The 14141-nt window shown below is 37.6% G+C and overlaps 1 protein-coding gene across 6 annotated transcripts in view; it reads left to right on the top strand.

Annotated features, from left to right (window-relative positions):
* The window catches only part of CRACD (capping protein inhibiting regulator of actin dynamics), a 108737-nt gene that overhangs the window by 55447 nt on the left and 39149 nt on the right, over positions 1-14141 (top strand). For 4 of the 6 annotated variants that reach the window (XM_085223090.1, XM_085223088.1, XM_085223089.1 and 1 more), the window contains one exon: positions 6325-6396. The exons of the other annotated variants lie outside the window; for them this stretch is intronic. In XM_085223090.1, the coding sequence (XP_085079216.1) occupies positions 6372-6396 (25 nt within the window). In that variant the 5' untranslated portion in view covers positions 6325-6371. The remainder of the gene's footprint in view (positions 1-6324; positions 6397-14141) is intronic. 6 annotated transcript variants of the gene reach the window in all.

The raw sequence follows: 14141 nt of genomic DNA, 5'->3' as shown, positions 1-14141 counted from the left end.
CACTGTTAGCTGTTCCCATTAGTGGTCAAAGAAAGAAATGCAGACAGGTGGAATATGTATTCTGCACAATGTGACTTTCTTATTACAGAACTGTGGTTCACTGGAGGTGCAACTATTAGTCCTGCTACAACTGTAATCTTCATTTATTAAAGATTTAATCATGTAACACCTCCTGTACCCACACAATTTTACTAACGCTGCCTAATTCCAAAGAAGCCTAAAATATAAGACACTTCATTGCAAGAAGATTGATTTAAAAATAAGAAAAAGCTTAAACTCTTGCTTGATTTCATTAACTCAGTGGTTATGCAAATGAATCACAGAATCACAGAATGGCCAGGGATCATGAATCTCCAACCCCCCTACCACATACAGGGCCACCAACCTCCGCATTTAATACTAGACCAGTCTGCCCAAGGCCCCATTCAATCTGGCCTTAAATGTACTGTACTTATTCTTTCAGTAACGTTTAAAAAAAGACAAACAAAACAAAAAAACGTATAAAAGCATGGCTACTGCTGAAAGGGATACTGACCAAAATGTTCACCCTGAGATAATGGGTACTGATGATTCAAGTACTGTAAAAATTATTTGGTGTTTTGGTTAAAAATTAAAGAGACAGAATACACTGTCATTTTATTTACAGAGAAAACCAGTTTCTTCCTCATAAATTATCACAAATAATCTGTGTCTGAAAGTCATAGAGCTGACCAGGCTGGTCCTGCAAATTCTTCTTAATCCAGATGACTCTCCCAATGTCTTTCTTACTGGAGTATATTTGATTGCTTGACCTATCAGGTAGCAAGTACTTTTAAAGGAAATCTGAGTTACAAGTTTTTTAATAGCAGGATTTGAGTTAGTAATGTGTCCCTTGCTTTCCTTTCTTGAAAAGATTGTCACAGCAGAATAAAAGAGCTACAGCTTATTAACTTCTAATTCATATTAAGTACATACAGGAAATTACATAGGCTTTGTGATATCTTTACAAAGTTATAAATGGAAGAAAATACAGTTCATTTGGTTGAGAGTATGAATTTGAATGAATGAATGAAGAAAGGAATACTGAACATTCTTAAGGAAATTTTAATTTGAAAAAATAAAATTAAAAATACCTAAAAGAATTGAAATGCCTTTCAATGTGCAAAGAAATCTGATCCGTGTTGAGCATTAGTTACAAAAGCAGAAATTAACAGTGCTTTCTGTGGCTTTAAAGTGTTTGTAATCTATGTCATCTAATTAACTAAAATCTAATTAACTAAATAATGGTAGTTTGGTAAAGACCGTTTCTACCAATGGTGTTTATCCTATGAGTCCAAAAGGACAGACTCAAGCGATTGACCTTTCTTGGGAGTGTCTGGCTCTTTTGGCTGCAGCAGAGTGTATAAATAGTAAATGATTTTTTTTTTTCCCCCCAAAAAATCATCTTATTTCTATTAAAAGAGATGGTTGATAATTCTGAAATGGAAGCAGGGGATTTTTAGATACCTGCAATAAATGACAGTAACAGTTTCAAGAAGCCTGAAAGAATATGTAATGGCAAATGTTAAGAGTAGAAATACTGCTGAAAGTTGCTCCTTTAAATATTATCATATGAGCTCATGAACTTCCTGCTAATGCTGCTAATTTCATGACCTTGACTTTCACAAGTCCCCAGTTCCACAAGGTAGTGATATTAATCTTTATTTAGGTTTCATGTCTAACTAATCTTGTTTGAATCTCCCCTGCCTCCTTATTTTTCTCCTCCACCAGCTTTTTGTTCTTTGTCAGTTTGCTATAAAATCCCAGAGTGGATGAGTCAGTGATTCCAATCTGTTCCTACTTAGAAACCAATTCCCTTTTAGGGATAGCAGTGTCATGCTTTAACAGTAGGCGGACGTGCTTTCTGAGAGGTTTTTTTCACTTAGAACTTTCTTTTATTAGATATTGACTGCTTCACTTTTCATTTCAGAAAAGCATGATCTCTGGTGTCTTTTCTTTTTACATTCCCTTTGCCCCCAAAAATCCCACTCCTCTTATTTTTTTTGACTGCACATCTATTACCAATCAGGTTTAATCTTAAGCAGATCCCTCAGTTTTCTTTCCTCATCCTTTCTTGTCTCCTTTTCAGTTGTTCATGCTCAGACTTGTGAATATCTACCTTATTCCTTCCTGCCTCCCACCACTGTTTTCCTCTACACTCCCATGAATTCATGACACTGGCACTGCTGGACCTTATGGCACTGCATTGCTACTTTTAGGTAGCTTGACAGGCTTCTAAGAAGCTAATCTCTTCCTTGCTAAATAAAGAAGAGACTGTAGATAAGTTGAGTAAGAAAAGGTAATGCCTGAAGAGAAGGGGATCTTTTGTGCTGTCTCCACAGCAATGACTGACTCTGTGAGCAAGTAAAGAGAGGCATGATGGGGTTTCTGAAGTACCATAAAGGTGGTTGTTCCGTGATCTGGAGCTGCAACCACGCATTTGGATGTAGGGTCTTTGCCTTGGAGGAGTGAAGAGGGAAGGATCATTTCTCTCCCTTTTAAATTCTATTTTAATCTATGAAACCAAAAGAGAACCAGAAAAGTAACACATGATAGTATTGGTTTCTGTTCTTTTTTTCCTAATTGGTCAAAATACTGAAGTCACTTCTGTCTCTTTAAAATGGTATGGTATTTTATGCTGAGACTGCTACTGAACTTGAAGTTATTTGAATGAATAGAATAACTTTGTGTGTGTTGAGGTATGAAGTGACCTCATTATCTACTCTTTCAGCTGTTCTAGTGTCTTTATTTCTCCTCTAGCTGTGTAACTTTTTTTGAAAAGTCAAAATCGTGGCAACATGACTTAGTTGAGATTTAGCTGCTCATCAGTAAGATAATACTGCTGAAATATTAAAGTTTGTGGCTTACTAAGGTAAGAAGCAACACTTACAAGCTTTACTTTACTTATGAGAGATACTTCTTTTCCATTGAGAGTTGTGATATTCCATTTCAAACATTATCAAATTTCTTACATTGACTTGAGTTTTTCCATTTGGACTTCCAGCAATTAAGGGACAAATAAGAGACAAGATTGCAGCTATATTCTCCAGAACTCTCTTTGTTACCTGACAGTAGTTCCCATGGGGCATGTATTGTCTAAATAATTGTCTAAATAATACCCCCCCATTTTATGTCATTCACCACCATTCAGAAACTTTCCTGGCATCCGGTAAAGTTATTTTTACCTGGTTCATTTTCTGTGACTTTCTTTTACTAGATTTCACTTTCTTGCTTCACTGTTCTCCACTGACTGCATGTAGCTTGAAACATTTGACTGAGTTGGTAAAATAGGTTTCTGTATAACCATCAGGTAAGCTTTCTGTTTCACAAGTCTAGTACCCATGTCAAATCTATATGGTTGCATTAATACCCTAAGATTTAAGGTAGTATATAACAGAAGACAGCAAGATGCACAATTTTTTGCAATAAAGCAATAAATAAAAAATCAGTATCTGCAGTTACTTATGGCAGAGTTTTAGCAAACCAGCTGCCTTAATTTCTTGTTGCATCCAAAATAGGTAAAGATGCAATATGGAGACAGATAAGCCCATGAGAAGGAGCCAAAATTTTAGTTTGCCATCAATGAATGGCATTACTTCTAATTCAGTGATGTGCATTATTTAATTATTCTCCACAAAAGAAAATGTAAAAACAAAGCATCTCTAGGGCATAAAATCTTCTTGCATTTGACATGAATTGAAGTTGTCTGGGGAATAACTGAGACCTTTTAAATGTCTACTGCATTACATCCTTCAACTATTAAAACCTGCTTTCACGTAAGTTAATGGAAAAAAGCTTTAAACAGGAAAATGAACTTTGATTGTACAGAGTTTAGTTTTGTCACTTCATCTTTCAATCCTCTTGCACTTAATGTTTTGATATATAAGAAAAGCTTGTGTTTCAGTTTTTGTAGATTCCCCTAGATGGGAAAGGCTGTGACATTGGTGGGAGGTAGTTTGGATGTGGCTAAGATAATGCTGATATTAGGGTGAGTAGTTCCTATTTTTGTAGGATTGTCCTCTGCTTGCCTTCATGATGGTTGTCTGAGTGATGCTCTTCCTCAGCTGCTGTTCCAGAAGGTCTTCTGGTAAACTTGTGGGATGATTAAATACTGTGCTAATTATCCTTGGCCAGGAGATTGTTTCATGGTCATTCGTGCATCTCCAATTTTGATGCCAGATTCAAAAGTCATTCTGAAAGCTACCTCTTGATGCCTAGGCTCTTCAATATCTTTCAGTATGTTCATCTGTTGATCTCCGAGCTGGATCTCAGTCATGGTTTTTGAAATAATAAAATTGCAAAGGATTTGCATAGCTGCAGAACACATCCAAGGGTGTTGACTTCAGTTGTGACCTGTGAAGTGATTGCTTAGGCAGCCATGCGGCCTTTCTGATAATCCAAAACATTATTATAAGCTCTGTGAATTAATTCTGTCTTGCTGGCTACTAAGCAGGATGCTTGTTAGGATGTAGTGCCAGGGGAGAAGGGCTTAAGTGGGCTAGGTGAAGTGATGTGTTTACTTCAGGGAATCTTCTTGTGACACGCTGGAGTGCAGGAAGCGACCCTTTTCAGATGGGTCAAAATGTCATGCATTTTGTTAGACCAAAGCTGTTTTCTTTTCTCTCGTTTTTTTTTTTCACTTCTTATTAATTAAAAATGAAATAGGTTGAAAGTCATTCTCCTGGTTCCTGAAAATGTTTTGTTAGTGAAATAAAATGTGTCCCTGAAAAACAAACAAACAAACAAACCAAAAATAACCCCACTAAAGCCATTGTTACACATAAGTCTTTATATATCTCCTGACAAGATGCCTCAGAAGAGAGGCACAAGGAAGATATTGCTACAGCCTTTTTATCTTCTCTCATTTTTAGTTCTGTTTCATTTGTATGCCTGTACTCTGGGAAAATGGTTATCTATGTGTCTGTATTTTCAATGCTTACCAAAATGTGGATGCTAACAGTTTGGGATTCTTAAATGTTTTTTCAAATAAATGAATAATTAGTGTTTAATTGAATTTACAAAGAGATTTAATAAATCAGATTTTGTCGAATGCAATATATTCCATAATTTAAATTCTCCTCTGCTAAAGACTTGATGTTACTGATCTCAAAAGCCTTTGCTATTGATACGAAAGTGCTAAGAACCACTGTTTAAAACAGAAAATGACCATAAACTTATTTGGTTTTACAGTGAGAAAGTGCAATGTTTCTCTAGATGGTGAATTTTAGAGGACACACTTTTTGATCTAAACTCCTTTGGGATGTGAACTGCTTACCATCACTGATCTTTGGGTAAAGATTTTAAGCCATGATTTTAAACAAACCTCATGTAAGAACTTAAAAGACTGTACTAAAACAGGAATTTTCTGTAGATAGTCTTACTGCACTTGAAGTTACTTGGGTGCTAGGAGTTTGGAAAATTAGACCATCTATGTTTATGACAAATTATGTATCTGAGAACCTGGCCTTACGATGCTGATTTTTGCTTAAATCCTAGTTGTAAAGATTTGTAAGACTGGCACCTCTGCAAAAGGAGCCATACAGAGTTTTATCCAGAATGCGGAGAAGTACTGTAATGTCTTGACTTAGACTGTATTGATTGAGAACTATGTAATGAAGTCTTTTTAGGTCTTATATTCAAGATTTTATTGCTTTCCAGGAGGGATCTGCGTCATTGTTGCTTCCTTTATGACAATATTATAGACTGCTTAACACTTGCCTCTGTTTCATGGTATTAACAGGATGCTTGAGAAAATACTAGTGTCTAGCATAATTTTTTTTGGAAAAATGCAGCCTCCAGGTTTCATGGTAGATTTTGATGTTTAATTGTTCTTGTAAAGCTGAAAACATAGAGTAATTTCTGACTTATTAAAAACTGCTGGTGTTACAGCACCCGTCAGGAGTTGCATAGTGTTCTGGGTCTACCTTTCTGCCCTTGTAGAAAAGGTAAGGTATTTTTGGCTTTGTAGCTGGGGAGGTTTGAGCAAAAAGCAGTTGTATAAACTAATGTAGCAAGTGCATTTTGCGTGAAAGATTGGTCAGGAGGTCCTAGCCATAACTCTAAAATCACTTTGGCTCTTGCTAGTTTAAACCTCCATGCAAAAACATTTTCCACTATTTGAGAAGGACTTTAAAATAGGGAAAATATATAATAAAAATAATGCTGAAATATGTGCTCTACTTGATTTGCAGGGCTGTTCTACAAGCTTTCCCTCATGTTCAATTTGTCCTTCAATTCTCTTAAATACAAACAAAAAATGCCAAACCCTTCCCTCTGGTGATTTCACGGCTTTTGTTTCTTCCTCAGAGAAGATCAAGTCTGGAGTTTCTCTGTCTTCATCTGAAATTGTAGGGATGATCAATTTATTTAAGAAACCTTGTAAGTACTTCACTGGTTCTGTAGATTATGGAGCACATGGTGTCCTGTCATTCAAAAGCTCACTGTTAGTTGTTTTTTTTTTTTGTTTTTTTTTTTTTTGTGGCTTAGTCTGAAGTACTTTCATTGGGGAGCTGGCTGAGGGGATGATGTGTTGTGCTTATGGTTTTTAAGCAGGAGCTGCTGCTAATGTATGTGCTGCTTTTGTCCATTTTTTTGGCAGGCATAATGAATAGCATGTGTATGCAGTGGAGTCAAATCCAAACCTCAGAGGTTATCCTGTTTTGTATTTTTGCTGGTAATTCCCTGTAGCATCACTGGGAACTATCTGCACCACACTTACAAACTTGACTCCCCCATTTTACGTTATGTCAGATGCTGTGATTTACCTTATCTTTTAAGATGGTCCTAATTTATGAAAGTTACGAATTTATGGATTTAAATTTTGAACTTAATAGAAAAATGTGTTCATTTAGGATCATCCTGATTCCTTTGCAAAGTTGTCAAAAAGGTTGCTGTTTTTAAAGCTTGCTACTATAGCTGTAATTTCTATAGTTTCTATCTGTATTAGCTGTCATATTATCATCTTCCAGTTGTACTGATACTGACATGTTACTTCATTTTTATTTCTTGCATTGGATTTGCAATGATTATTTGACATATTCAGAGTTTGAGTTAAATGATGTAAATGGACTGAAGCAGTATTAAATCTTTATGTATGTGTAAATACCAAGCATGCTCTGAAGCAGTTGATGGTGCTGGATCAATGTGGTGTCCTTCTGTTCACCTCTTTGTTGGCTGTTTTGGGGGTTTTTGGTGATGGGGAGAGGGGTTGTCCAAATATTTATAACGAACAGCATTTGTTTTTAACTTGAACCAATTGTTAACATCTTAACATGACAAAAGCTTTAGTCTGTTTTGAGGTTTTGTGTTTGTGTCTGTTTCTATTCAGAAGTAAATAATATCTGTTTCCATTGGACTGCGTGATGCTCTGCATGAGCTTGCACTGCTGGAGAGGTATTAAGTAAGGAAAAGGAAAAATGTTTTCTACCAGGAAAAGAAAAGAGAGAGGAAGGAATGTACAATAATTTTTACTCCTTGAAAAGTTTTGATCAGCTCTTATTATGGATTTAAAGTATGAAAGAAGTAAGAAGACACATTTTGCAATTGCAATTAGGGAATTCATGTAGGAAGGATAGATAGAAGTGTTTGAAATACCTGGCTAGCTCTCTGTTGACATCTGTTAATAATTCACACGGCCAATTCATTTATATTTTGTTGAGAAAAACAGAGTGGGCTTGAAATATAAAGAAGCTCTTAACTTCCTTTGTGAAGGGAGTGGGAGTACAGTGTCGATTCAGTGCAAAGAAAAGAATTTATTTGTGTGAAGCTTTCAAACTTTTTTAGTTTTCCTTCTGGCTAACACAGTCATTTATACCAAAGACATTCATACTTTTGTGTTTGATAAGATTTCTTCTAGTGCTTGTTCAGACAGGTTGGAATGCATGGCCTGACTGCCTGTCCCCATGGGTCATGACTGAATTTCAAATTTCTTCTCTGTAGTTTGAGTAGACTCACTGAAGTCAGAAATATGACATTCACCTAGGTGCAGTTCTTGTCTGAGTCAACCTTGCCTGTCGTAATTTTTACTAATTACAAAGCAACTTACACTTAATGACATGCCATTAATGAGCACCTTTTTCTTTGGTATGTGAATAAATTTCTATTTTGGTAAAATGCTTTATGAACTAATTAAAGATCTCTGCCCATTGTTGTTCGGAAACTTCTTGACTTGTTCTTTATACAACAGTGAGATAAAAATCTCATTTCCATACTCCAAAGATTCAGTCTCTTCATGTTTTTGATCCCATAGCAAACTGCATTTAATTCTTACTCTGGAATGTTGTTTCTCTAAATGACATGTTCTGTCTAGACTAAAGGGTAGAGTGAATGTCCCATTTTCTAATATAGCCTAAAGCAGGAATGACCCAGCTGGTTCAGGCACTGGAGAATAACAACAACAGGATGACTCCACAAACGATGCTTGGGATAACCTGGAGAACAGGTACAGACAAACATTACTGGTCTGATGGCATGGTCCAGGAAGGCAGGGCAGAGAAACACAGCTATTTACAGCGAGGTCATGTCCTCAGAACACATTAGCTCCAGCACAAAGCCTGTATCAGTCTTTGGAGGCTTTGCCCTTGTCCTTCAGCACCTTGAGGAGCTTACAACCACGTTATGTTTAACCACAGCAGATAGTTAAAAGCTAAGATGTTTTTAGTTTATTAAACAAACAAACAAAAAATCACAAAAAGACCCCAACCAAATAACAACAAAAATAAGTCTGCATTCTCCCTTCTTCAATTTTGACCTCATTCTGTTAGGGTACAAGTGATGCTGCTGAATCCTCTGCATTAGTTACCCAGGACTGGTGTCTCTGGAGCTTCTATTTGGGATTCCTATCCTGCTGTGAGGTATGCATTGTGTTTTCACCAAGGCTCTAAAGGGTGATGCTGTCTTTAGGAGAGTTGGCCTCACCTGAGGTTTCTGCTTCTAGTCTTTCCACTTCACTCTAAATGATTTATTTAAATAAAATTGGAACAAACACTTTGCCTTGAGGTTTAGTCAAAGCCTATGCAGAAAAATATTGAAGAAAAAGTTGTCCTGCATTGACTGGCATTAAAGTGTGTTCCTGCCTCACAGCCAGCAAGAATAATTTTTCTTTCTTTGTTAATTTTCTCATTCTATATTTAGTGATACAAAGCAACAACTACTATTGTTGCCATGCTTGCATCTGACAAATCATTAAGAAATTATGATCGTGTGCTGAAGATTTCAGGAAGTTCAGCCTGGATTTGCTTTGAGATGCCTTGCAGTATCTCAGCTTCAAAATGGATAAGGCAGAGGTGCTAGTTGGTTACATTACAGAAACTCATTATTTTTATAAACTTTTGTTGTTGTTGTTGTTTTTCTCTTATTTTTGTTCTGTTAATCAACTGAGTTGATCAGTGCCTGTACCCAGAATACTTCTGTTTCATGCTCTTATTCCCACATTCAAATGGCTGGAGAATACCTGGTCTGCCAGAAGGCACTCTGTGTAAGTGATATTCTCTGGGATGACGCTGTAGCACATTGCTGCAGGTGGCTGGTACACTGGGCTTTGACGACTGCTATACCTTTTCAGAGTAGGATAGGCACTGCCAGCATAGCTAGTGTGCTTCTGAAGCTTATAAATCACCCATCTGAATATTTGTCGATCTATATTCTGCACTGATGTCGTATCCTTTGTGTGCAATGCATTAATTTCCCTTGGTAGTAACGCCTTTAATTGTCCTCCCCAGAAAAGGAGGGCCATATGAGTACCTTCTATTTTATTTGATTCTGGGACATTGTAAATGGTAAGTAAATTCTAGTCCGGGCAAGTGGTTTTGAAGAAAAGATATTGTCACCTTTCTCAGTGAGATTAAATTGCGTTCAACTTCTGTTGCTACATTTGCTGTATTTCAGCAGTTCAGTGGTGATAATGGCTTGTGATCTCACCGCTGTGAGACAGCATGTGATAAGCATTGTTAGTCACAGTGGCAAATCCTGGCCTGGAATCAAACCAGCATGAAAATAGGAAATAAATTTTTTTTCTTCTTTATTCTCTCTGCCTAGAGGAAAGAAAACCCAAAGAGATATTTTTGAAAGAAACGTCTGGTTGCTGTAGTTTAGGGAGGAGTTGCTCGTTCACTCAAATAACTTTCTATAAATAAATTATTTAAGATATTTTAAAAAATGCTTAGCTTTATAAATGCTCGAGTATCTCTCTTTATGGCTGTTCCTCTTCTCTTCAATTTTCCTCTTCACAAGCAATTAATTTTCTGTCATAAAACAGAATCGGCAGAGGAAGGGGAGATTTCACTGAACATCACAGTATTAGCTGGACTATCTATCCAGCATCTATCTAAGTGCATCTATCTGAGTATTTGATGAAATCAGTGATGTTAGTTTTACAAAGAAGAAAAATATTCAGGATGTTTTCTGTTTCCTAGAAATAGGAAGGAAGTCTGAGCTGTAAAATCATATCAGATGTTTCTGGATTACTAGTCAATAAGTGTTTCAAGTGATATCCTGTTTTTCTACTTTGATTCTGAAAACCAAAGGCAAACCATGACCACCTTAATCCTTCAGCTGCCTCCAAACTGCAAGAACTCTACTGAAGATATGCCAGTCAGGTACTCCTTTTGGTCTATGCTCCAAGCTTTCCTTTCTTCCTTAATAAGTAACAGGGATATTTATGTATTTAGGTATTTTGTATATTTTATTATGACAAGATGAGGAATTGAGTCCATTTTAAGCTCCTTCTGGTGCAACATTTGGGATCTCATGCATTCAGGACACTGCTTAGTAATAGCTGTCAGGAGCATGCTGTTGGCATTTGTGCTTCTTGTGCTGACAAGGTTTGGTCTACAACTTTCATGCTTCCTTCACGAAAGTTAACATATTGTAAACCAGTGAGGAAGAAATGCTTCTTCTCTCAGTTGTTGAAAAAATGGAAGAAGAGTTTGTACTGGTTCAATACAGGAATTGTACTTGGGGATGGTGAGGCAGAGAAAAAGACTTTGTATGACATAATGCCCTGATGAAATGATCTTAATGGATGCTCAGGTATAAATGACTGCTGAGCCTGGGCAAGGGCAGCAAGGAGGCGTCTGGCCACATCAGGTGTGTTCTGTGCACTTGGGGCTGCACTGCAGCCTGGCCTTAGGCAACTCACATTGCCTTTGGGAGGCTGTTGCTCTTTGCAGCTGGCTAGTAGTTCAGATTTAAATAGTTTCAAGCAGGAGTTGTCTCATTTAAAAAATGAATCTGCTGAGGAAATCCCATGTTCATCAGAATTTTTTTTTTTTTTTTTTACTAAGAAGGAAACAGTAAGCTAACATATCTACTATATCGACATCAAGTGTTTAATGCATATCAAGAAACCTTGGATAAAACCCAGAATACTGACAGGATCTTCCGTGAACAGCTTTGGTTTATAAGCCTTGCCCTAGTACAATTAGGTTTTCTCCCTCCTGTTACGTAATGAATGAATGCTTTGTTGGTGAATCAGAAGCCACTGTGGTGTCTGTCTAAGTGTCTGCCTCGATCAGGAAGGAGCTGCATCTTCCTGGCCCTAGAGGTGCTGTACAAAGCTGACTGATGGGCAAGGTGGCAGGATGTCAGTGTCAGAATGGGGGGGCATGAGGAATGTGAGACTTTCTGACCTCCAGCAGTGCTCATTGGGATTCTTAATAAAACTATGAGCACAGAAATTATACAAATGGCTGATTTGAAATAAGTAGGGAAAGGAAGAACATGGGAGCTCACAAATGGAGAGAGGTGAGTCTCCTGCCAGAGTAAAGGGGCAAAGTGGAAAGGAGCAGCATCTACTTGGTTCGTCTTCGTAATGTCATGTAAATACAAGCACTGCTCTTCACTGTCCTCCTTTAATATCTCTTCCTTGCTGATAATGGTATGGCAATTCTCATGCAGCAGAAACTAAGTTATTTTACCTTGAATTAAATAATGTAAGAACTATACAGGTTTTACTTTTCCCATTATTTCACTGTGTAGAGAGTAGAGTTGCTCTTTTCTTGGTCTGGAAGGTAAAGTATATTTTATGGTGTTTGTTTGAACTTTAATAGAATGTGTTATGCTGATTCATGTTTCCTAACATCTGTTTCAGCTATATGTGATTTCACTGGAAGGTACATTCTTCAGGAGAAAGGAAATCACATTATGATCTCTTGTTTATGGAAATGTTCTTGCTTCTGCAGGTGGCAAGGAAAAGCAGATGTTTCTGGAAAGCAAGATTTGTTCTTGCTGTGTTATGGATATTTTAGGAAGTACTACTTGTTTATATCATGTAATCCAAGAATGCCTCATCTTCTCTGTGGGATAAAGTTTGCAAGAGATAATCTCTCTTGTAAGATCAGTTGATAGTCTTGGAAAAACAGACAAGTATTGGCAGGCTGTTTTTTCCTTAGTTGTACCTATATGTTTTAGGAAACCATTGTAACTGCACCAATTTGTTGCCTTATCCCTTCCAATCTTGTTTTCATTTACTGTTTCTCAAGAATCAATTTCATTTTGGATTACATTATCATATCTTAGTCAGCATGGAACTGTTGCTTATTGTCTTCTTTATGAGTGTTATGCTGTGATGCTAAATGTCTCACACAGCTGGACTTGAATTCTTTGCTGGGAAGTTAAATCACTGAATCTGAACCCCAGCCCTTATCTTCGGTTCATCTCTATTTTCTTCTCTGTCAGCTTACACATTTCCTCAAGCTCTGTGGTGTTAAGTGTTTGTGCATTTGGGATGTGTCTATCTATCAACGTCAGTTGTTGAGGTTTTTTGTTGTTTGCTTTTCTTGTGTGTGAGTGGACCAAGGGAAGATTATGGGAATAGAAAGAATCCAGAAACCAGCTTTCTGTGTGAAATTTGATGAATGCTAACAGGCAGTGGAGCTCTTATTTTAAAACATGGGACCATAGTTAAGCTGGACAGAGTCTGCCCTTGTCCTTACTTGTTTCCAAAGAATTAGTTTCCTGCTGTTGGAGGAGTGGAGACACCTCTCCAAGGAGTGCTGCTTTTGGATCTGCAGACAAGTACATTGCTTGCTCTCTTTCTTATCATTTAAATCTCTTTCCCCTGTAACACTGTGTTCCACCAGCCCTTGTGTCGTGGACTCTTCCCAGTTTTTGAAAAGTATAGGAATCACCATGCATTTGGATGACACTGAGGTATAGATACAAGCTATGTGATGGGTTTTGGAACTGGTACACTTTGCCAGCTGAAGTCTAAAGGCTGTGCCTGATTTGCAGGCAATAAAAACCATTTCACTTGCATTTGTCGTTATTGGATTTGCTTGGAGATGATGCAGGAGGAGTGAACATTCTTCTTGGTTTGCCATCTGTCATGAGGAGCAAAGGGGCACCGGCTGCCTTTATTACAATGCAACTGGACACTGCATGGCTTTATGCAGCTTAAGAGTTATATGACAGGTTAAAGATTATTCCAAACTGCTCAGCTACTCTTCTGGAATAAACTGAGAAGGCAGCATCTACCATATGTGCCATTATTATTCTAGTTAGTATCCAGCATTGTTTATCTGTCACCTTCACACCCTGTGAGGTTGTTTTTTGTGTGATTCAGAACTGATTTACTGGTAACTGTTTACAGTGATTTGAACAAAAGAGTCAGGCAGAGAAAAAGATTTAATTACTGATTTCCAGTGTTCTGTTGGGGCTGGATTTGCAGGATTGCTGTTTGCATGGTTAAGAAGAGAAGGAAATGGCCCAGATAAGCTTTCCTGACTATTTCAGCAGTTGCCCTTGAAACGAGTTAACAGCGTTGGGTACCCCAACTGTCTGCCTTATCTATCCCACTTTTTCCTTTTTCAGCGTAGGTGGGTGAGAAGGCTGAGCCACAATTCAGCTGTAGCATCAGACTTGAATGGCTTTTGCACAGGCCGTTATCTGCTGCATTGCAAATATTTTCATTCCCATTTTTGTAATTGTTCTACTGTTACAGGAAGGATTTTATGCTGTAGGTGATATCAGCCCATACTTTCCTCTGTAAAGTCTGACAACAGGTTTACATACTAGACTTTGCCTTAGCATTTAGAGTTGAGTACTCCTTATGCCTGCATCACCAGGATCAGGAAGGTTGTGTGCAGCCTGTGCAGGGAAGTGTGCTTGCTGGTTTTGCAGTGACT

Source organism: Meleagris gallopavo, chromosome 4, assembly GCF_905368555.1.
Source record: "Meleagris gallopavo chromosome 4, MGAL_WU_HG_1.1, whole genome shotgun sequence".
Taxonomy (NCBI): Eukaryota; Metazoa; Chordata; class Aves; order Galliformes; family Phasianidae; genus Meleagris; species Meleagris gallopavo.
Note: the sequence above shows the minus strand (reverse complement) of the source record. Positions and strands in the feature narration are given on the sequence as shown.